At 57.8% G+C, this 22,435-nt stretch overlaps 3 protein-coding genes across 3 annotated transcripts in view; 2 read left to right on the forward strand and 1 right to left on the reverse strand.

Annotated features, from left to right (window-relative positions):
* STK32B (serine/threonine kinase 32B) overlaps positions 1–22,435 on the reverse strand; it is a 616,411-nt gene that overhangs the window by 206,571 nt on the left and 387,405 nt on the right. The window lies entirely within an intron of this gene.
* Positions 438–14,905, forward strand: LOC308566434 (janus kinase and microtubule-interacting protein 3-like; the record flags this gene model as incomplete). The annotated part of the gene is made up of 7 exons (XM_081156703.1): positions 438–515; positions 1,038–1,103; positions 6,799–6,867; positions 8,253–8,330; positions 10,426–10,629; positions 12,079–12,144; positions 14,855–14,905. The coding sequence occupies 7 exons, from the start codon at positions 438–440 to the stop codon at positions 14,903–14,905; spliced, it is 612 nt and encodes a 203-aa protein (XP_081012829.1).
* Positions 21,504–22,435, forward strand: part of LOC308566442 (uncharacterized protein C4orf50) — a gene marked incomplete at its 5' end in the record, with an annotated part of 40,833 nt that continues 39,901 nt past the window's right edge. The window contains one exon of the mRNA XM_081156714.1: positions 21,504–21,793. Within this exon, the coding sequence (XP_081012840.1) occupies positions 21,504–21,793 (290 nt within the window). The remainder of the gene's footprint in view (positions 21,794–22,435) is intronic.

Genomic DNA, 22,435 nt, shown 5'->3' on the forward strand with positions numbered 1-22,435 from the left:
TCTGACCCTCATTCTCTTCGTCGATGAGACCTGGATGGCAGGACCCACACTATGAAGTGGGCGGGTCAGTGAACCTAGAGAAGCCCCCAGCGTGGTGCTTGTCGGGCAGGGGTGCTTTGGGCAGGGTAGTTGTGGTGCTAACAGCCGAGCGTTTGCCCCGCACCTGGATCCTGGGACACCCCGTGGGCACAGAGATGGTGGGTCCTGACCCACTGGATGCCATGGCCTTTCTCAAAAGCAGGGACCTAAAGCTCAGCCCCAAAGAGGCAGTTACGAGCCTTCTCTCCCTCATCCCCCCCCCCCCCCAAGGAAGCTGCTCGGATAACTCTCGGCCCCCTGTCTGTGCTAAGAGGAGAGGATGAGTGAGGGGCGTTAGGGAGGAGTGAGGACTGTGGCTCTAGAGCTTGGCGTGGATGTTCTCTGTGGCTCACTCAATAATGAACGTTGGAAATCTCTTCCAGGATGTGAATATTTCTGAACTTATGAAGAGATTAGATATCCTTGGCGATAACGGGGTAACTATGAGCGACCGGTTTCTGGTCCGTGTTCTTGTTTTGATTCGGGTGTACTCTGTGTGGCTTTTGTTTTGTTCTGTTTTCGTTCCTTCCTAATTTAAGAGATCCGATAAGTACAATGTAAGGCTTTTGTATGGCCGTGCTCCCCTGGGGGTGGCTGGGTCCGAATTCGTCAGAAGTGGGGCTCTCAAGTTAACTGGTCCTCGCAGCCCATGAGTAATGAGCGGGGAAAGCATAAAAGTGATACCCAGAAAGAAAGTGAAATCCCCCAAGATTTCTGATGTCATAAAGCGAGATTTTTACCTCCCTAAAAGATTGGCTTGGTGCCACCCCCAGACACGTTCCCAAGCAGAGGGCCGGGCCTCAGACGGGACGTCTCTGCCTTTAAGGCTGGGCCCTGAGAGCGCGGGGCCTACGCCGGGCATGGGGGTGCCACTGAGAGAGGACCTGTCAGTTGTCTAGCGCCCACTGCCTGCGGGGTCCTGTGTTAAACGCCCTTGCCCGTTTTTTTGTGTGTTTTAGAATTTGAGAAACGAAGAGCAGGTTGCAATAATCCAAGCCGGGACTGTGCTTGCCCTGTGTGAGAAGGTAGAGCCCAGCGACCTTGTCCGTGACCTTGTCCAAGTGGCCCAGCACCATACAGGAAACTGTGCATTGGTGTCTCGCTTTGCGCGGTGCATGCGTGTCTGTCCCTCCGCATCTGCATGCGCATGTGCGTGCTGTTTTGTTTTCTGGTGGCAGGTCACTCACACCTAATGCAGAAAATGTAGAGCCCACAGGAGGAAAGAACCCCCGTCAGGGAAACCGCCCCAACACCGGGCTATTTCCTTCCAGACTCTCCCGTGCCCACGTCTAAACGTCCTTGACCCCCTCGTGCGTGACTTCCAGGGTTTCTCCTGCTCCATGAGCTTCTGGCCGTTGGGCGGCCCACTGTCCCCTGTAAGTCACTGAGACTCCCTCTGCGGTGAGAGATTGAGGGCGTTCCCACTTTCTATTTTCTATTTACCATCCTGCAGCCGTGAACAGCGTTTCCCTTAAGTTTCTTTTTCTTAAAAAATTTTTTTAAAAATATGCTTTTAGTGTTTTTTTCCTGGAGAGAGGAAGGGAGAGGGAGAGAAACATTGATGAGAGTGAAACATCCACTGGCTGCCTCTTGCGCATCCCCTACTGGGGGTCGAGTCGGCAGCCCGGCCATGTGCCCTTTCCTGGAGTTGAACTCGTGACCTCTTGGTTCATGGGTCAATGCTCAACCACTGAGCCACGTGGCTGGGCTCCTGTAAAATTTCTTTTTTTTTCTTTTTTTAAATATATCTTTATTGATTTCAGAGAGAGGAAAGGAGAGGGAGAGACAGAGAGAGAGAGAAACATCAATGATGAGAGAGTCATTGGGGATCGAACCCGCAACCCAGGCATGTGCCCTGACCGGGAATCGAACCCCGATCGCCTGGATCCTAGGTTGATGGTCAACCGCTGAGCCACGCCCGGCCGGGCTCCGGTAAATTTCTATCTACAGTTTCAAACATCCCCACAGGATAGGTTCTGGAAGGGGAATCACTGGGCCGATGGGTAATAAAGTTTTAGGCGCTTTGAAGCTGTCAGATGGCCTTGGGCGCAGTGCAGACCCAGCGGCACCGCGACGCTGGTTCCCTGTTCAACACGCACGACACAGAGAACTCACCCGTGTGCTAGGCGAGGAGTCTGCGATGTCACTGTTTCCGTTTGCATGTGCCGGCCAGTGCCACTGGGCATCTGTGGTGTATTTTCTGTCTTCATTGTGAGCGGTAGTTTCATTTCTTTTGACAGTTTCCATTGGCTTTGTTTTTCATTCATTCATTCGATACCTATTTGTCAAAAAGATGGTTCTTCTTGCTGACTTCTCGGTGCGCCTTACATATTAAATATAATAACGTTTTGCCATATTTACTTTAAGACCACGGCCCCGGAGTCCTCACCTTCTACATTGCTTTAGCATGCTTTAGGTATACACGCTTTTTCACATGGTCCTATCGACAGATCTTTCCCTTCCAAAGCACAGGAGTTCAACTTCAAGAAGCCAGTGTCAGAATGAGGTGTAATAAGCTCAGCCAGGATTCCTCTGGGACCTTTGGGCGGGCATTTAAAATGGAAATAGTTTGTTCCCTGAGTGTGTCCATCCTCAACGATTGTGCAGAGTGAACAGAGCGCAGGAAGTGCCAGTGGCTCGGGGTGGGGCTGGGGCAGTGCGTGGGGGGGGGTCCCTCTCTCCAACCCCAGAGTCTCCTGGAGGGCGGCTCTGTGGGGAAGTTCACAGCCTCACTGAAAGTTCTGCCATAAGGGTCCTTCCTGATAGGCTCTCCCTGACACCCCAACAAATGGCCATGTTCCAGACCCACAGCCTCAGGCCCCCTGCCTAAATCCCTAGGACGGTTCCTCCTCTCAGCCACCCTGTGAGATTAGCAACGACCCCCCCCCCCACACACAGCTGGGGGAATGGGGTCTGCCTGGCACGCGGCTCCAGTCTGCTTTGTCCCTGTCACCAACCCCCCACTTTCTCTAGCCCCTTCCAGCCACTGCCCATCTGCCCCTGACCCCCAGGATCCTGCCAGGCTGGCCGGCCTGGCCCCTTGCTCTGTGTCTTGACCACCAAGAGCTGTGCAGCTTCCTTCCCCTTCCGACTCCGCCCGAAATTCCACGTGGGTGGGTAGGAGCTGGGGGTGGTGTCCGGGCTCACGTTGAGGGGCCCAACTCTGCCAGGTAGGCCGGCGCAGCTCCCCGTTTGGGTCTGTTTCAGGGACTGGGCTTAGACGGGTGTGTTCTTGCCCTGCCATGTGTCTGTGAGTGATGTTTGGGAGTAGCTGTCTGTCCCCCTCAGAATGTCGGTGCTGAGAGCGAGGCCCCCGAAGGGGGGTCAGTGGGACTGGCTGCGAGTGATGACCGTGCTGCTGCGGTGACTGCCGGTCAGTTTGCTCAGGACGCAGGATTTTCCTACACGTGGACATGTCAGTGCTGAAATAGGGACCGTCCTTGGCAGACATGGATGAGCTGGTGGCCCTGGGGAAAAGCCCTCGGCGGGATCAGAGGCCCTGCCCACGACTCTTCAGTCAGCCCCTCAACCAGTCACACCGCAGCTTAAAGATTATCCCTCAGACTAGTACTTGACCAATCAGGTCAGCTTCAGTTTTCTAGTCAGAGGCAAGAAGCTGCCGCGTAGCTGAGCGTGGAGCGGCCTCGAACCAGTTGGGAGCGTCCCCGGGTGTTCCTGACGCCTCTGCTGCAAAGCCTCCTGGCTGGGGCTCCCCTGCTCCCCGCCGCCTGGGGAGGCCGCCGGTCAGCGGAGGCCAAGGTCGGGGACCATGCCCTGCCTCCCCCCCCCCCACAGGGAAGCGTGGACACAGGGCACGGGGGTTACAGGTGACGGTCAGTCGCGCCTCTTCTCCCTCGAGTTGAAAACCGGTCAGGAAGATGGAAGCTTTAAAAAATCCATGTTCCGACGGGCAACACCGGATCAGAAAATACGGCTCAGGGCGCACCACTGTCAAACCTTCCAACGGCTGGCCTGGAGTCGAGGCCCGGGGACCCTTCTCTGAAGGGGGGTGGGTTTAGAGGAGGGAGCCCCACCCTCAGCTCTGGGGAGCAGGCCCTGCACCTGTGGGCCTGTGAGAGCTGCTGGGGTGGGGTGCGCCTGCCAGGCTTCCCAGGCTCCCCCAGTCCCATGCACTGACTCACCCCTCCCTGGGGTTTCGGGGGCGCAGGGGGCCTGTCCCGGCTCCTCCCTGCTGGACCGTGATGTGGAACCTGAGCTTGCGATGTGGAGTTTGTGACCTCACCTGCCCGAGGTGCTCATGGCCCGAGTTTCTGTTCTCATTTCCTCTCCCAAGGGCTGAAAAGGACTTGTCCCAGTTTTTCTGTGTATGCACAATATGCATATAAATCTTTTTTTTAACAATAGGGAAAAAACTGACACCGTGTTCTACAAAACCTGTTCTGAGAATGGTAGCTTGTCACAGGAACTTAAACCTGGGTTGTCCCCGTTTTACTTTTATTCATTTCATGACTGCTTAGGTTGGGATATTAGAAATGAAATAACCTTCCCTGTCGAAAATATGCTTACCCGTTTCTGAGTCACCACACCCCCCTGAGCAAAGGCTAACGAGGGCCCTGTGGGGCGCCCGCTTCTGCTGCTGCTCTGGGCCGCTCTCCAGGCCTCTGTGTCGTAGCTCTAAGTCTTGTCCCCTCTGTGGGGCCAGCACACCCCCCACCAGACCTGCACACCCTCCTTCGTTCAGCAAATGTTGGTTAGATACCCCTTCCTGCCAGGTGCTGTGCTGGGTAAGGACATTTTTAAAATCTTCACCTGAGGATATTTTTCCATGGTTTTTGTTTTTTTTCAAGAGAGAGAGGAAGGGAAAGAGAGAGAGAGAAACATTGATGTGAGAGGGAAACATTCATCGGTTGCCTCCCTTGGGTGCCCCAACTGGGGATCAAACCCACAACTTAGGTATGTGCCCTGACCAGGAATTGAACCTGCAACCTTTTTGGTGTATGGGACAACATTGCAACCAACTGAGCCACCCGGCCAGGGCTGGGTAAGGAAATTTAACAAAACGTGTTCCACGTTGTCCCCGCTTTGGAAGGGCTAGAGTGGGAGGGAAACAGACAACAGCAGTCAGGTGAGTGCTGTGACAGGCATTCACAAGATGACGCGGGGATCCCTGGAGGACACCTGACCCCATGGCCTCAGGAAGCAGGGCACACATCCTGGGGGGGCAACAGCGAGCTCAGGCCTGAAGGCTGAGTACGTTCAACTCACTAAAGGCCTGGGGCTGAGACTGGGGTTGGGAGAGGTGGTGCTGTTCCAGGCAGACAGAGCCAGCACGTGCAAAGGCCCTGAGGTCAAGGGCGGCTTGCCTTGTTTGTGGGCCAGAGGGTGTCGGGAGTGAATGGGATGTGGGATGTCCTTGGCTTTAAGCAGGAGCAGGAAGTTCCCCTGGTAGGTGTGTGTCTGTGAGGGAACTGATGGGCTGCAGGGCTGGCAGGAGAGGTTCCTGTGGGCCCAGAGGCTGAGGGGCCAGAGCTGGGTGGTGGCGGTGGGGAGGGAGCATGGTGGGTGGGTTTGAGAGAGGAAGGGGTAGGGAGGGAGGAGCCAAGGCCGCTCCCAGCTTCCTGGTTTGGGTGAAATGGGGGCCTGGAGGCATCGAAGGAGATGTGCGCTGGGGTGTGGGGGGCGGGTCTGGGCTGCGGGAGACATTTCAGAGGAAGCAGAGAGAGCTTGGGGGGAGTGCAGAGTGAAGGGGGACGGCCAAGGGCAGGGTTCCTAGGAAACAAGAGTCCAGGTGGAGGAGAGGGAGGAGCAGCTGGTGGTCAGGGTCCACAGGCAGCAGGGGCAGGGAGGTGGCCTGCTGGTTCTAGCAATGAGGTCAGATGCACCCATTCCTGCCTGTTGTCCAGCCCGGACCCCTGCACGTCCCCGCGGTTCCCCACAGGCCTGGGCGCCCAGTCATGGGGACTCCCTCCCAGCTCTCGAGTGGGCTCGGCACAAGGACTCACCCGCATGCCTACACCCTGGGAAATAGTGGCCGCCCCCCTCGCCCCTTGGCAGGTGCGCCCGCCATGCTCTCAGTCCCCTCCCGCCCTGGTCCTCGGCGGGTGTGGGTCTCTCAGGCCCTCACAGCTTGCACCCCTTGCATGGCTTGGGCCTCCACTCCTGCCTGCATCCCGGGGTGCACCTGGCTGCTCAGACACAACCTGGGGGGCTGCTGGGGGCAGTGCTGAGGGCGGGGTTCAAAGATCCTTGCTCCCTACCCGTGTGATCTCAGACAAGTGACTTCACCTCGTGTCCTTACCTGCAAAATGGGGCGATGCTGCTGCTCCCCGAGGTGGCCGTGATGGGGCCGGAGGACGCCCTGGGCATGAAGCCACCAGCACAGCATGCGCCAGAGTAGCCTTGATGCCACTCACTGCCCAGTGCAGAGCCCAGATGCCCACAGCCCCGGCCCTCCATGCTCAAGTCCACCGTGTGCTAGGCAGGCTCCCACACCATGTGCCCACTGCCTCTGGTACCCACGGGCTCGCCTGGGCACCCCCCCACCCATCCACGGGCACATGCCCACGCGTGTGTGCCCATGACCCGGGGATCCCTGAGCAAGTGTCCGCACAGCTGGAACACCTGGACAGGCTGAAATTCGGTCCCGAGGACCACCCCAGGCGTGGTGGGCACCCACCCTCTCGGAGCTGGGAGCCCCGCCTGGAGGAAGCCCCCTGGCGCTGGTCCTCACTGCTGCTCCGTCTGTCCCCGTCTTTACAGTGGCTAAAGCAGATAGAGGGGACCGAGGCGGCCCTGACCCAGAAGATGCTGGACCTGGAGAAGGAGAAGGTAAGAGCCTGGAGCCGGGCGGGAGGGCCGGGAGGGCGCAGGGACTGTCCCCAGGAGCCCTGCGTGTGCTCTCACGTTCTTTATCCGCGTTTCTACTGCTGTTGCTGTGGTGCCTTCTGGGTAACTAAGTATCACCCATTCGCCTCATTACTCACGTACCATATATTTGGGGAGTCTCTGCTGTCGTGCCTGGTTTAGAGGTTCAGTACCAAGTAAGCGGGGCCCCTGCTGCGAGGAGCCACCCGCAAGCCCGTGGGGCCGTGTGCTCATGCGTGATGAGTGACGGCCCCGGTGCGGCGTGACATAGGGGAGGCACATTGGGGATACCAGGCTCTCGGCCCAGGGGCTCCGGAGACACACAGACAGGGCTCCAGTCCCCTTACCGGCCGGGAGAGCCTGGGAAAGACCCTGGACTTGGATTCCTTATTGATAAATGGGGTTCTGTACCCACCTCACTGGGCTGTAGGGCTGAGACCCCAGATCCACAGCCTGTGTTCGCACAGCGCTGGGCACATGCGGCACCTGGTGGTGGTTACTCACCAGGGGGCAGTGGCCTGGAGTACGGGGGGGAGGGAGCCAAGCCGGGGATGTCAGAAAAGAGAGTGGGCGAGCCTTCAAAGACCAGTCGCGTTTTCTTAGCAGAAATGAGAGGTCAGGATGGAGCGGGAGGGACGGCAGAGGCCTGGGACAGCGTGTGGTGTGGAAAGAGACTTGGCTGGAATCCCAGGGCCTGGGTTTGTAGTCCTACCTGTCGCCAGGCAACTAGGCATCCAGGGCAAGGCTCTGGTCCCCTCGGGTCCTCAGTTTCCTCGTCTATATAATCAAGTGGCTGCAATTCGTGAGCTCTGACCCTGAAACCCTCAAATTCGCAATAGAAAGAGATTTGTGATCTGGAGACAAGGTGCTTGTGGGACTGAAAGTGTGACCTGGAGGGCGGGGCAGGGGGTGTGGGTCAGTGGCACTCAGCTGGGGTGGGTGATGTCCTTCATGTCGGGGGAAGAGCTGCCTCTGGGAACTACTGAGACCATCTGCAGAAGCCACGAGGATGTGGCCAGAGGAACAGAGAAGGATCCCAGGGATCAGGGTTTGGGAACTGGGTTGGAGGGGGGACCCCCTCACTGCAGTCAGACACCCCCCAAAGAAGGGAGCCCTGAGGGGCTGTGACAGGCGTGATCCAGGTCTCTGGGCCTGTGAGGCTCCTGCCAGGGGATTCAGACAGGGAGCAAGCAGGGCAGATCACCCCATCCCTCTCACCCGAGGGCCCCAACTTAAATCTCCCGCCTGGGGAGACTGCAGCAGTAGCCAAGGGGAGCAGATAGCTCTTAAGAGCCACACGGGGAGGGTCCCTGTGCTGCTCCCGACCCTGGGCACCTCCTCTGTTCTAGGACCTGTTCAGCAAGCAGAAGGGCTACCTGGAGGAGGAGCTGGACTACAGGAAGCAGGCCCTGGACCAGGCTCACCTGGTAGGACCGAACGTGGGCCGGGCACCTTGGCTGTTTACACTCAACAGCAGGGGCTGTGTTTTCCTCTGGGGCGGAGGCTGCATTTAGAGTCCTCGCCCCGGCTGTGCAGGAGCCATGAAAATGCCACCTCCCCGTCGTGACAGGGGTGACCGCACGTTTATGATAAATGGTCTGTTTTTCCACATCATTCTGATGATCAACTGGCTGGTTTTTTTAGACATGCTCCTTCAATTCTAGCAATCATGTCAGACGAATGAAAAAAACTTTCTAGGTTTGTTTATACTTAAGTATTTATTTCTGCTTAAAAGCACAAAGCAAGGGTTCCTGCAAATAGGAAAGAGAGATAGTCACAAAGGAACACAGAGGTAAAGCTGCTCATCAGTACAGTGACCTGTTGTGAGGGCTTCTGCAATATTGCTTTTTTAAAAAAAGATTTTTAATTGATTTTTAGAGAGAGGGGAAGGGAGTGGGAGAGAAAGACATCAATGTGAGAGGGAAACATCGAGTGGCTGCTTCCTTTATGTCCCCAACTGGGAATCGAACTAGTGATCTTTCAGTGGACCAGGTGATGCCCAATCAACTGACCCACACCAGCCAGGGCTCATATTACTTTTTTGCCACAAGATTGGGCCTGGGTTACGAACCATTCAGGTTCGTATGTCTGTCAGGTGGCTCTGAGGACACGCGAAGCCGACGGTGGGCCTGTCCAATGGTGAGAATTGAGAGTGCAAGGCCCCTCCTTAAAGGAAGAAGCAGCTAGTAGACAGAGTCTGGAGCATATCTTTGCCCACATCACTTGTAGTTAAGATCATTTTGCAAAGTGGGTTTATATCTAAGAAATGCTGTCAGTAGCTGAAAATGCTCCAATCCCCATTTCGGCGAGCGCTGCACTGACTTCAACAGTCAGGGAAATAATGTTCTGGGTGGCAGGGCCGCGTGCCGGGCAGGAGCGAGCCAGCAGGTGCAGCCTGCCCTCCTTTGTCACTGAGCTGAGTGAGACAGTGAGACAGGGCAGCCCACAGTGGAGCTTCTGGAACTGGGCGGTGGGGTCCTGCCTGGAAGCTGGTGACAAGGGGATCCCCGAGGAGCTGGGCCACTGAATGGAGAAGGACTGGAGCCCACATGGGGACCCCTCTGCATCCCAGCAAGCAGACTCCTACCTTCTGACTTCCCTGGGTGACCTCTGGGGTGGAGAGAGGGGAAGGTGGCAATGCCTGTGGGTGGGACTTGGTGCCGGCCTGGTGGGCCCAGAACTCCCCCAGGGATTAGCACAGCCATGCTGAAGCCAGAGGAGGCTGCAGGAGCAGGTGGCCACACAGCAGCAGAGGGTCACCTGCACTGACCCCTGCCTTGAACCGCCTCTCGCCTCCTCTTGTCAGTTCCCACCCAAACCGATGCCTGGTCTATGCTGTCTCGGGACCAGGAGCTAGTCCTTAGGAAGGGATGTGCCCGGGGACTTAGGGAGGTGGAGAGGAAGACAACTCTCTCTTTCATCCCTAGACATTCCCATAAGTTGACTTATGTAAGTGTCTTGCTGTGAAGTTGAAAGAACTAACCTCTCCTAATGACTAAAACTCAGAGCTTTCGCAGGGGCCTTGGCTGGTCCTCCGCCTCTCAGCCTCTTTGCTGACAAAGGGCGTCTTCTTTTTTTAGGGCTCGAGGGTCCATTAGAACATTGCCACTGTTTGCTTGGGTTAAAACTGCATTCATAAGTGGCCAGTGGAAAACTGAATGGGAGCGATTAGAGACCTATTTCTCTCTCTGTACCCGTGATAAAGGGGGACTCGTTCCCAAGCCCGGGAGTAAGTGGGAAGCCAGGGATGAAATAAAAACCAGTTGAATCACACATTTTAAGGGGTGGTTATAATTATTTGTTCTTACTGCCCTTGGATCGAGTAAGACACACTCTCAGAAGTGTGTGCACGGGGCTGGGAGGGTATCTTACTCCATTGCCGCGGCTGCCGGCTGCAGGCTGCTCTGCTCTGTCCTTGCCCGGGCTCTGCCGCCCTGGGCTGCAGGGTCCTAGCCAGGGCGCTGGCTGTGCCTGTCCACCTGTTTGTGACTGTCCACTGTCTGTGTCATTTGGGTCATTCAGAAAATCCAGGAGCTGGAGGCCACGCTGTACGACGCCCTGCAGCAGGAGCCGGGCCAGAAGGCCAGCGAGGCGCTGAGCTCGGGCCAGCGGGAGGACCTGCAGGCCGCCGTGGAGAAGGTGCGCAGGCAGATCCTGCGGCAGAGCCGGGAGTTCGACAGCCAGATCCTGCGGGAGCGCATGGAGCTGCTGCAGCAGGCCCAGCAGGTGAGGGCCGTGGCCACTGCCACCCTCCGCCCGCTGGACCCCGTTGGCCCACCTGTGCCTTAGTGTCCCAGCACCAGCTGGCCTGCAGAGACATCTGCTGGGACCACAGGCCATTGCAATACCCTCCCAGGACAATGTCCCTCTCCTTTCCAATCATTCCCCCACCTCACTGCTTCCTAACAGACAGCACAGCACCACCCCTCCCCAAAGACCCTCCTTGGCTCCCCATTTCCCAGGGCATAAAGTCTGGGTTGCTTAGCCTGACATACTGTGTGTTTGTGTGTGGCCAAACCTGACGTCCGAGCCTGACTGGACCACAGACTTTGCAAAGTGGGGACTCCAGAAACAGGCCCGGGCACACTGAGCTATATTTGCTGAGTGGGAGGATGTGCCCACAGGGGTGCTTTTCAAGGTGGGGTCCCCGAGGCCAGCAGCATCAGCACCACCCAGAACTGTGGGGAGTGAGTTTCTCAGGTTTCCCGCCCCCAGAATGGCTGGTCAGAAACTCCAGCAGGACCCAGCCATCTGCGTTATAGGAGGCCCTCCAGGTGGCAGTGATCCGAGGTCGAATCCAGGCCCTGCAGAAGACGGGGTCCAGCCACGTGCTGATCCCGCTGACCTCACAGCGCTTTCAGTGAGCAAGGCCCCATCTGCAGCCAGGCCCTGAATGCTGGCAGGTGTCTGGGGGTGCCGGCACTTGAGGGGTGACAATGTGCCACTGGGCATATGATAAACCAGAGAAGGCTGAACTTGCCAGGCCCCCTGGGTGGGAGGCTACATGGAACTGGAGGGAGCAGATTAATAAACTGCCTGAGGGTGGGCACCCCAAGGGACATTCAGCAGGTACAGTGCCCGGCAGGGTGACCACCTGTCCCGGTGTGCCCCGGACTGGGGGCTCCCAGGACCCTAGGCTTTCTGTGCTAAACCAGGAACGTCCCCTGCACCCTGGGAGAGCCTGGGGTGGACGCTATGGCCACACCTACCCCATTCTTGTCCCCGGCCCCTGCTCTCTCCCGGGGTCTGGCAAAGTAAAAGCATGAAACCCGGTGCCACTTCAACTCTGTGATCCTGCCCCGGGCGCCTCCGTGTCTTGGCCCAGTCTTGATTTTAGTTTAAAGAGAGCGTGCCTTAGGGGCACACGCTGCGTTATTCTATTTCCTCACGCTCCAAGGACAGCAGGATCAGCCTGCACTGCGCGAGGTCAGAACGGCGCTCCTGGGGCCGGAGGGAGCCTCCTGGGGCCGGAGGGAGCCTCCTGGGGCCGGGGGGCTCTGGGTCTTGGTTCGGCGGCGGGGGTGACGGTGGGCCCGTGCACACATGCAGGGCTGTCGCTGCCCACTGGGTGTTGCTGCCCACTGGGTGTGCAGCGTCTGCGCTGCTCCTGGGTAAACGGGAGTGAGGTTGGAGCCCGCACGTGCGGCTCCTGACGCGTCCTGCGATGTGTTTCAGAGAATCCGGGAGCTGGAGGACAAGCTGGAGATCCAGAGGCGGCACCTGAAGGAGCTGGAGGAAAAGGTGGGTGGTGGGAGCCCGCCGTCCGCTGGGTTTGTGTCCGTGAGACGTCAGCGTGGAGTCTCTCTCCTCCCCTGCCTGCGCCCACCGCCCCAGGTCAGGCCCCGTCTCCGGTCCCCTCTCGCCTGCCCCGTCCACCCCCAAATCGGCACGTCCTAGAAACAAGTAGCAGCTTTGAGCACTTTTCTAGGGGAGAAAAGTGCGGTTTGGGATCAACCTTGTGTAGGGGGCAAGCAGATGTCTTTTTTCCTCTCACTAAGGACCTTCTGCTGAGCCCCTCTGCCGCCACCTCCCTAGGAGGGATGGGGTGACCCTCTTTTCTGAGCGATGCACCAGCCACAAACATTGGTTCTCTCCAGGGACCCTTTCACCTTCAGTGACCTCTGTCTGCCAAAGCCAGCGGTGTGTCCCGGGAAGTCTCTTCCCTCCCAGGGAGAAGGCAGGCTGGTGTCCAGAGGGCTGGACACCAGAGGGCTGGCCTATCATGTGTGGATACCGAGCCCCATTTGTCTCTCTACAATTATTCCTATTTTATGGGTTAGGAAGCTGAGCCAGAGAAAGATTCGGACACTTGTCCATGACTCCACAGCGAGGAAGGGACAGCGGGGGTCTCCAGGGATGTCGCAGCCCCTGGCGGCCCCTCCACCACGCTGCTGGTTGGGCAGAGAGATGAGTCCTGTTTGGCTCCACACATGTGTGGCTTCTTTGTCACGGCACCGACCACCTCCCATCCACCTGCCTGGTGGCCATGGATTCCGTGAGGGCAGGGACCAGTTTTTAGGCATCTCTTCCTCCAAGACAGTTCTTGCCGTCATCAAATGTTTGCAGAGTGAATAATACACGAGCAGAGAAAAAAACCATCATTGCACATGTTACGTCACAGAGGTGAGCTAACGTGTGTGCAAAGGGTGATGGGTTCGAACCCCGTCTGGAGGGTCAGTGGGGACAGTGTGCCCCAGGAGGTGATCCTGGCTGAATCTTGAAGTGCGATGCTCAGTGGCCTTGGGGGGGGGGGTTTGGGGGAGAAAGGCATCTGTGGGCCTCAGTTGTGTGAGGTGGATCTTGTGAGGGAGGAAACCAGCTCACGCGTTGGACAGAGCAGGGCCACCGCCAGAGGGCTCTCTTATAATAAGATGGCAGCCTCTCGGTCCTGGAGGGAATCGACCCCAATGTGCCCAAAGAGATAGGACGGCTCCTCAGGTGCTGCCAGGGATTGAGAAGCTTCCTTTGCTTTCTCCCCTGAGAGCCGGCTTTCGCCAGGTGCGATCACCTTCCTGGCGCAGTCCCATCACCTGGAGCCTCCGCCTCCAGGTCTGCACAGCCCACGGTGTCCCCGGGAGGGCAGCAGGGGGCCAGCTCTGCCAGCAGCCTGGCAGCCCCGTGGAATTCCGGGTGAAGCCGATCCCTAGAGCTCACATCTGCCAGGTGTCCACCCCCCACACCCCCCGGTTTTGAGGACCCGAGGGCATCTCCAGTGTGATTCACTTTGAGAATTTCTCGCGGGGCCGACCTGGCTTTGCCCACAGATGTGCCCGGCCTCTGCTCCTGGCTTTTCCAGGTGGGCCCTGAGACCCTGGGGGCTTGCCCAGCTCCCACCTGCCAGTGGTACTCGTCACTCCTAGGGTGCTGTTGAGGACTGAACGAGATTAAATGAGATTAAATAAGATCAGGGATGTGGAAGTTCGAGCCCAGGGCCCAGATAAGGTGGGCGGGCCGCCAGCAGCTTGATGACTGTGTCTGCAGAATGGGTCACAGAGGAAAATATGACAGAGAAGACTTAAACCACGCCGCAGCTGTACTCGCTGATTAAATGTGGGTGGGAAGATAGCTCCACCACCATTGTCAGTGATCAGGGACCCTCCCCCTGCCACACCCCACTGGGCGGTCCTTCCTCTCCCCGGGCCTCAGTTTCCCCAGGTGGAAAGCGAAGAGCTAGGTGATTCCTGAGGCCCCTTTTGGCTGTCACTGCCAATGACCATAAAACTTGTTTAAAAGTTGGCCGTCTGTTCGGATTTTAAATTTTTGAATAAATAATATTGGGAAGCTATTCCCTTCTTTTGGGGGGAAAAACACCACAATGGTTATTTTTAAAAGCCACAGACAATGTGGAGACATGTTTCACCTAATGACCAGCAATTCTTCTTGAACAAAACAAGTCATGGATAAGCTGAGAACAAAACCCCTCCCCTCAAACTCTTTCCTTCCCTTCCGGCCTTTTGCCTGCTGTCTTCCCTTTGTTTAGAGCACACGAATCTAACGGCAGAAGAAATGGAGAGCAGTGACTCTCTTGAGAGAGGTGGGGGTGGGGTAGGGCAGGGTCACGCCTGTCTGCAGGTGGCACTGGTGGCCTGTGCCTTGGGGTGGAACCTGTCTGGCCCTTTGTGGGAGCCATCAACCCCGACAACAGGGTCCTCCTGGTACATGCCCTGCCCACCCGGGTTCGAGGAAGCCGCATCCCAGCGCCCCAAAGCCCTGCGCCCTGGTGTTGACCTCCCCCGTCTGCATCGATGTTTGGGGTCCCCCACAGCCCCGCGGGACGGCTCTCCCAGGTGGCGTCAGCTCCTGAACCCCAAACCCCTGTTTCTCTTTCCAAACCGAGCCCCGCATCGCAATTCTTATAAAATGCCGTTGCTGAGTTCCAGGCTACGCTTCTTACACCGTTTCTCTTCTCTTTTCTTTTCTTGCCTCATTTTCTTTTGGTCTTATTTTATAGTTTTTGTTCCTGTTTTTGTTTTTCTCACTAGCATTCATTCTGTGGCCTTGACGACTCCAGTGAGCCAAGAACTCGGGTTGGTATCCTTTCATTTTCAGATAAAAGTGCTAGATTTTTAATAAGAGCAGCTCCTGGTGCTGACTAATGCTCCTTGGGAGGAGCATGAGGGAGGTGCGGGCTCGGGCTGGGCTGGGCTGGGCTCGGGCTGGGCTGGGCTGGGCTGGGCTGGGCTGGGCTGGGCTGGACTGGGCTCGGGCTGGGCTCGGGCTGGGCTGGGCTTGGGTTCGGGCTGGGCTGGGCTGGACAGGGCTCGGGCTGGGCTCGGGCTGGGCTGGGCTGGGCCGAGCTGGGCTCGGGCTGGGCCGGGCTGGGCTCGGGCTGGGCCGGGCTGGGCTCGGGCTGGGCCGGGCTGGGCTCGGGTTCGGGCCGGGCTGGGCTCGGGTTCGGGCTGGGCTGGGCTGGGCTGGGCTCGGGCTGGGCTCGGGCTGGGCTGGGCTGGGCTGGGCTGGGCTCAGGATGGGCTCAGGCTGGGCTGGGCTGGGCTGGGCTGGGCTCGGGCTGGGCTCGGGCTGGGCTCGGGCTAGGCTGGGCTGGGCTCGGGCTGGGCTCGGGCTGGGCTGGGCTGGGCTGGGCTCGGGCTGGGCTGGGCTGGGCTCGGGCTGGGCTCGGGCTGGGCTGGGCTGGGCTGGGCTGGGCTCAGGCTGGGCTGGACTGGGCTGGGCTCAGGCTGGGCTAGGCTGGGCTGGGCTGGGCTCAGGCTGGGCTGGACTGGGCTGGGCTCAGGCTGGGCTAGGCTGGGCTGGGCTCGGGCTGGGCTGGGCTGGGCTGGGCTCAGGCTGGGCTGGGCTTGGGCTCGGGCTCGGGCTCACTGGCCCAGGGCACCCTGAGGTTCCTGCGAGTTCAAGCCCTCAGGGGAGATGGAAGGCTCATTGTAAAGAAGCAACAGTGCACCTTGGCAGTTCTCTGCTGCCTGTGGACCATTAACTCCGACCATAGGGTCCACACCAGGGGGGCTTCCAGGGTCAGGGGTCTGCAGGAGCGGGAGGCTGACAGGGAGTCCGTGACCTGCACACAGGATGCCCAGGAAGCCTGCATAAAAGCCACTCTCTCCCTGCCCCTCCCCTCCCACTCCTCTGCCTTGATCCTTAGACTAGTTTGTTTTTAAAAAGATTTTTGTTTTGGTTTTTAGAGAGGAAGGAAAAGGGAAAGAGAGGGAGAAACATCAATGAAGAGAGAGTCATTGATCAGCTGCCTCCTGCACGCCCCCTACTGGGGACTGAGCCCGCAACCTGGGCATGTGCCCTGAGCCAGAATCAAACCAGCAACCTTTCTGTGCGCAAGGTGATGCCCAACCAACTGAGCCACACCAGCCAGGGCTAGTTGTTGTTTTTTTGGTGTTTTTTTTTTTTACTTACCACTATTTTTTTATTGACACTATTGCAGATGTCCGCCATTCCCTCCCCCTTGCCCACCTCCACCCAGTCCCCAGCACCCCTCCCCTGTTCCCATGCCGAGCTCTGGGACCTCTGGATGGAAGCTGTCAGGCAGCTGGTCCTGCTCTGATTGCTGGGCCCTGTGTGGCTCACTCTGAGCTCCTGCTTTGTCATCAGGCCCTTCCCCACTCTCCCTATTCTGAGAGCCCACCTTGGGGCTGGGGCTTCCAGGGACCCTGGAGTCTAGCATTCTGCCCCTGAATCCATCCCAGCATGAGAGCCCCCGGAGCTCTGGGGATGCCTGAAATGTCCACAGGCTGCCTGTACCCCCAAGTCAAGCTCTGATGCTATGTCCCCATCCTTGTGGATGCCCTGAGCTTGACCCGGGTGCTCAAGGGCTCTGCCTTGCAGCTTCTGTGCCCTGGTGCTCAGGTCTGAGCTGGAAACATGGTCTGTGCTCATTCAGGGTTTGTGCAGTAAGCCAAGGAGTGATCCCAGGTCTCATCAGATTGGAGTGGGGAGCCATGGGGGTGGGAAGCCATTGGGGGTGGGGCTGGTATTGGAGGACAGGCTGCCCGAGTCCTGTGTTCTTCTTCCCTGGATTGTCGGGGAAGGTGTCTCAGTGGGTTCAGCTGGGGGCAGATAAGCCAGGGGCTTCTCCAACCATTTTAACCCTTGGTTCTTCCGTTGTATAAAATTATTTTTTCATTCTACAGGATAGGAAAAGAGCTTATGGAATAAACTGAGTCCCCATGGCAACCCCAACCCCACTCAAACCAAAATTGAACAGCAAAGCAAGCTATTTGAAGCCCAGAGACTGGACCAGAATTCACATATACTTGACTACAGCTCACAGGGGAGGCCTTTTGGGTCGACGGCGGGGTCTTGGCCCTGCCGAGCTGTGGATCTCTGCAGGAATGACGAATACTTTGTCAAGCTCTGGGTCACATCGGAGCCCCCATAGCGGCACCTTCATGAGCCCAAGGGCAGAGACCTGGATACCAAGAAACTAAGTGCAATTACTAGAAGCTGCGCAGCAAGAGAGCCTCTGCACTGTCTGGGGACAGGCCCACGTCCCTGCACTGTGCACCTCCCCTGGCCGTGGCATGCATGCCCAGCTGGACACAGGCTGTGTACATATGTCTCCATGAACTATGCCCTGTGCACCCAGAATCTGTCAGCCAGAGGGACTTGCCAATGTCCCTGTGATCTAAATCCAAAGCCAAGCCCTAGTCAGCAAAACTCCTCAGATGTGTGTGCAACTGGACTCAGCAGCTGACAGCCAGAGAGAGATGGGGGCTAGAGCCTTGCCCATATTGGAGGGCGGACCCCAGAGAACTCTGAATCCCATCACTCTCGTGGGTGTGACATGGAGAAAGTCCCAGAGCATGACAGTGCCCGGGGCCATGTGGAGTGAGGACTGAGGAGAGGTGGACCTGCTCCCACTCGACCACACTGGAACTGTCTTTCATCTCAGTTGTAATTTGCAAGAGGCTGATGAGGAGGAAATGCTGGGGTGTGGAGTGATCCCTGGAGTGCCCGTGGGGACCAAGGCTCCTTCCGCAGTGGTCTGAGACCAGGTCACTCTCATACAACCACGGAGAAGAAGGCAGCCCTCCCTGATCTCCAGGCCCTGAATCAAGCCTCCCAGGAGAAAGGATAGAGGGGGCAGCCGGGGAGGACAGGACACCGTCTGGTGCGAGTCAAGTCCGTGAGGGAATCCAGAGAAGAGCAGTTACTTTTGGACGCTGTTGCTGTTGTTTCTAGGGTGGGTGCGTGGGTGCGTGGGTGGGGGAACGTTTCCAGCAGGAGGCACCTGCTCACATGTCTGTCATCTCCCAAACTTTTGGAAGGACAACTTTTGGCATCAGAATAGACTGAGTGAATGAGAAGGCAGCGAGTGTGAAGGAAAGGACAACGACATCTGTGTTGGAAGAAGCAGCGGAAGGCAAGGACGGCTTGACCCCAAGGGGGAGAAGTCACTGCTCTGTGTTTGTTGGGCTGCAAGAGCAATTCTGTGATATCCGGTGAGAAGAACCTTTGGAGAAAATGAAAAAGATTTAAATTCAGGCCACTGAGGGGATTGGCAGGAAAGGGGACCCAATAGAGGAGCCGGAAGTTCTCAGAGGGCAAACCCAAGGATGAAGGACACAGATGGGGCAGCCAGTCAGATGGGGAGGGATGTTCAAACCAAAGCAAAGGACTGGGGGCTCTAAGCACATGCACTGGGACAGCTGAGAAGTCACCGTTCTCTTTTGAAACCTAAACCCAAAGCACCCGCTATGCCAGCCCCCATGACTTACCCACATCTAGTGACCAAACGTGAATGAACTTATGTGTTTGCTTGAAAAACCAGGCTTCTGAGCACTCTGGGTGGTGATGGGAGTGTGGAACCACGTGGCGAGTGAAGGTCATGAGCCGTGTCTGCTTCCTCTGGGGCCGAGGAAGCGCAGGGAGACACCACTTTGCTTCCCGGGCAGGCGGATGCCCCGGAGGCTCGCTCGGGTCTCCAGGAAGAGGTTCCTGTGGCCCTGGGTGCCTCTCCTCTCCCCGCTGCAGGAGAGTGCGGGAGTGTGGTCCTCATGCCCTGCCGTGTCCATCCTTCTGTCCGCTCACCCTCATACTTGGACAACAGGGCTGGGGGGGCATGGACTCTGAAGGCAGACCCATCCAGGTCCACTCCCAGCCTGGCCACCTCCCTGCAGTGGACACTAGCAAAGTACTTGCCACTCCGAGTCTCAGCTTCTCCAGCTGTGGGGTGGGGTGATGGTTCCCCTGGAGCGCCTCATGAGAGGATCTCTTTTGGGCACAACTAGACAGACCACAGATCTCCCGAGCCCCAGCAGGAGAGGCAGGGGGGGAAAACCCTCTGCGCCCTTGGTGGGAGGCGTCCTCCAAGGAGACCACAGAGCCCACGGGGACCAGGAGCTGTGCTCTGAGACGGCGCAGGCGTGAGGAATGAAGCTCCCACAGGCAGGTCCGGGGGCTGCCTGGGCTTAGAAGATCAAAGTCGCCAACGGGAGCCAGCATTTCCTGCGACAGTCCAGACATCGCTTCCAAGGTCCCCTGCCAGGCACAGGCCCGGATCCAAGGGCTGTTCTTCTCAGGGAACCTCAGCGCTCTGGCGGCCTCCGCACCCAGGTGAGGTGCACCCCCTCCGGTTGTTGCGGTGGTTGCCTGGTAACGCAGCCGGTGGTCCACGGTGTGCGGTTTCCAGGGAGCAGAACTACAAGGGCAGCTGAACCCAGGTTCCCTTTCTCCTGCAGAAAGGAGAAGGGATGGGCCCGCCCGCATCGCCACCCTCCTCGCAGATCTGCTGGCAGGATGAGAGGAGAGCCCGGCAGGTTCCGGGCACGGGGTTGGCCACTCGGTGCAGCTTAAACGAACAGCGAGGAGCTGGGCAGAGAGGCCCAGGGGTCAGAGTGCCCGTCCCGGTGGGGACTGTGGTTACCTTGGAGACTTGGACACTGTGCCTTCGTGTGAGCCAAAACCTTCCTTAGTGATCTCATGGTCTTTCTTCCGTCTGGCCGTCCCGCAGGCTGAGGGCTCAGGGTCTGTGACTCCTGCTTTTCCCTCTTGTCCGTAACCAGGCTGTGACCTGCCGGAATCCGTCCGACACTCCCAGTCCAAGCAACGGCCATTCAACCAGAACCTGCTAACGGCCTGCCAAAGAGGGTGGGAGATCCCACCCAGGCAGTCAGGCTCCTCCTCCTGGAGGTTGTCTAAGAACCCTTGGGGGCTTCTGCAGACCCCAAACTATGCCCCTTCCAGCTCTGTAGTAGGGTGCAGCTGCGGCCCCTCCCTCCTCCCTCCGCACACCCTCTCTCTGGGGCTGTAACATTTCAAATGGGCGCTCCAGGTTCCTTGCTCTCAGCAACTGTCCTCCCTGTGACCACCCTCAGCCTCGGGGAACCTCGCCCGGGCTTCCTGGGTGCAGAGCCCCGTCCTTACAGCCACTCCTCGGTGATGTTCCCCCCACCCCTCCCACCAGGTCTCCACCCCTGAGAAACCCCGGGGGTGGTTGATAACCCAGGGCAGGCCATCTCTTTCCATCTCCTGCAAATCCAGAGGGTTCATTGTAGTGAACCTCAAAGTCTTAGTTACTTATCTGAAAAGAGTCTGAAGACGCTTCCCCAGGCTGAGGCTCTGGGGCTGCTGGCTTTCACCTGGGGGGTGGGGGTGGGCGCCAAGTTGGGGAGGATGCCCCTTCCCTCAGGCCTGCATTCCTCTGAGAAAGACTGAGAATGCCTGTTCCCTCCTCCCAGGCTCCTGGGACTTTTCAGTTGTTCCCTCTCCCCAATCAGCTGTCATTTACTCTTCAGGCCCCAGAATCCCCCCGCTGCCTCCGGGCATGTGAGTTCCTCTAGGGTCTGGGAGGATTCTTGCCTCTCAATTTCTGGAGTCAGACTCAGATGTGAACCCTGACTCTGCCCCTTCCCATCTGTGGGCCTGGACAAGCTCCCCCACCTCCCAGCCTCAGTTTCATCATCATCACAGGGGTGTGGAACCTTTTTCTGCCAAGGGCCATTTGGGTATTTTTAACATCATTCTCAGGCCATACAAAATTATCAACTTAAAAATAGCTATGAAAAAGCTCCTAGATTTATTGAATTTCGAGTCCCACCTGTGGTTGCCTTGGCAGGGCCAGACCAAGCGATTTCGCAGGCTGAGTGTGGCCTGCAGCCCAGACGTTCCCCACCCCACCCCCCGATCTATAAGATGGTTATGATAATGCCCACCCCTAAGGGTTACAGGGGAGCTGGACTAGGTCAGGCCAGCTGCCTCAAGAGGCTGGGTCCTTGGTAAATGTTTGCTGTGCTCGAAGAGCAGTCAGACCTCATTCGGTAGGGGTGTCAGCTTGAGTTCTGCTACTGAAACCTGTGACACTCCAGTGGTCCCGCCTGGAAGGCCATTTCTACCTCCTTGCACGCACTGTTAAGCATTTAATTCCCGGGGATTTTTCCGCGACGTTTTCTGGCTTTGGGTGAGTTCTGGCATGTGGGCTCGTAAATCGAGAGGCCTTCATTCATATTGCATGGCGCTTGTGCCAGTGAAACCCAATCCCCCTCTCATAAATAATCCACCTGTCCTTGCCCTCCTCAAGGGACATTTTCCTACGCAATCTGAAGGCACTGCACCCACATCAAAATCTCCAGAAAGTCGATGTTGCAAACTCACTTCATTGCATTAAGTCTGGAGCCATGAACTATGTCAGGATGGAGCCAGCGGCTACCGGACACTCAGAGAAAACATTCAGCTACGTGGTCAGAGCCCCCAGCAGCGAAGGGTTCGATGTCATGAATGTGGATGTGAAGATCGACACGTCCTGGGTCTTCCAGGATGCAGAGGACAGCAGCGAGGAGCAGGGGCACCTTCCAGAGGGAGTGGCCAGGGGAAGCCCGGACGTGGACACGGGGACGCTCAGGAGGCAGCTGGAGTCCTCTGAGCAGAAGCTGTTGGCAGCTGTGGACAAATACGTGATGTCAGAGTCTGGGCTCCGGAGCAGGTAAAGGTGCCGTTTGGGCCTCTTCTGTGTGTATTTCACAAATCCTGGGGCGTCGGAACCCTGGTAGGATGGCGGGTGGTTGTATCGTTCCTGTGGCCAAGGAAGCAGGCTCACCCATGTCACATAACCTGCCGTCCTGGCTCTCAGGTCCTTCTCTCTCTCTCCCGTCCCCTACTCTGTGTCACAGGGGCTGAGTCTGCAGAGAGGTCTCCTGGGCTCTCTGGCTCCCATCAGGCCCAGCCAATGGGAACATCGAAGGGAGGGGGAAGGGAAAAGTCAGGGCATTTCCCCCTCTCTTCTGCTTGGGGTGACGTTTCTGACTGTGGCCACAACCCACAACCCCTCTGGGGTCCTGCTCCTGCTGGTGGCTCGGCCGCCCCTGGGCCCCTGTATCACCACCTGCTCTGTGTGTCCCTCCAGTTCCAGGCACAGAAGTGGCTGTCAGCAGTTACGAGTCCCTGGGCTGCCCATCGTCTCTGTCGGGCCTTTCAGCCACTCCACCATTATTGCAGCAGACACTCTGTGTGTGTCTCTCACTGCTGCCTCTGAGCTCCCTGTTGTGGGTTGTTTTCCTGATGGAACCAACATGGTCTAGAGGCTGGGCGTTGGAGTCCAGGTCTTGCTCCTGCTGGCTCATTGTTT

Source organism: Miniopterus schreibersii, assembly GCF_964146895.1.
Source record: "Miniopterus schreibersii genome assembly, chromosome: 1".
Taxonomy (NCBI): domain Eukaryota; kingdom Metazoa; phylum Chordata; class Mammalia; order Chiroptera; family Miniopteridae; genus Miniopterus; species Miniopterus schreibersii.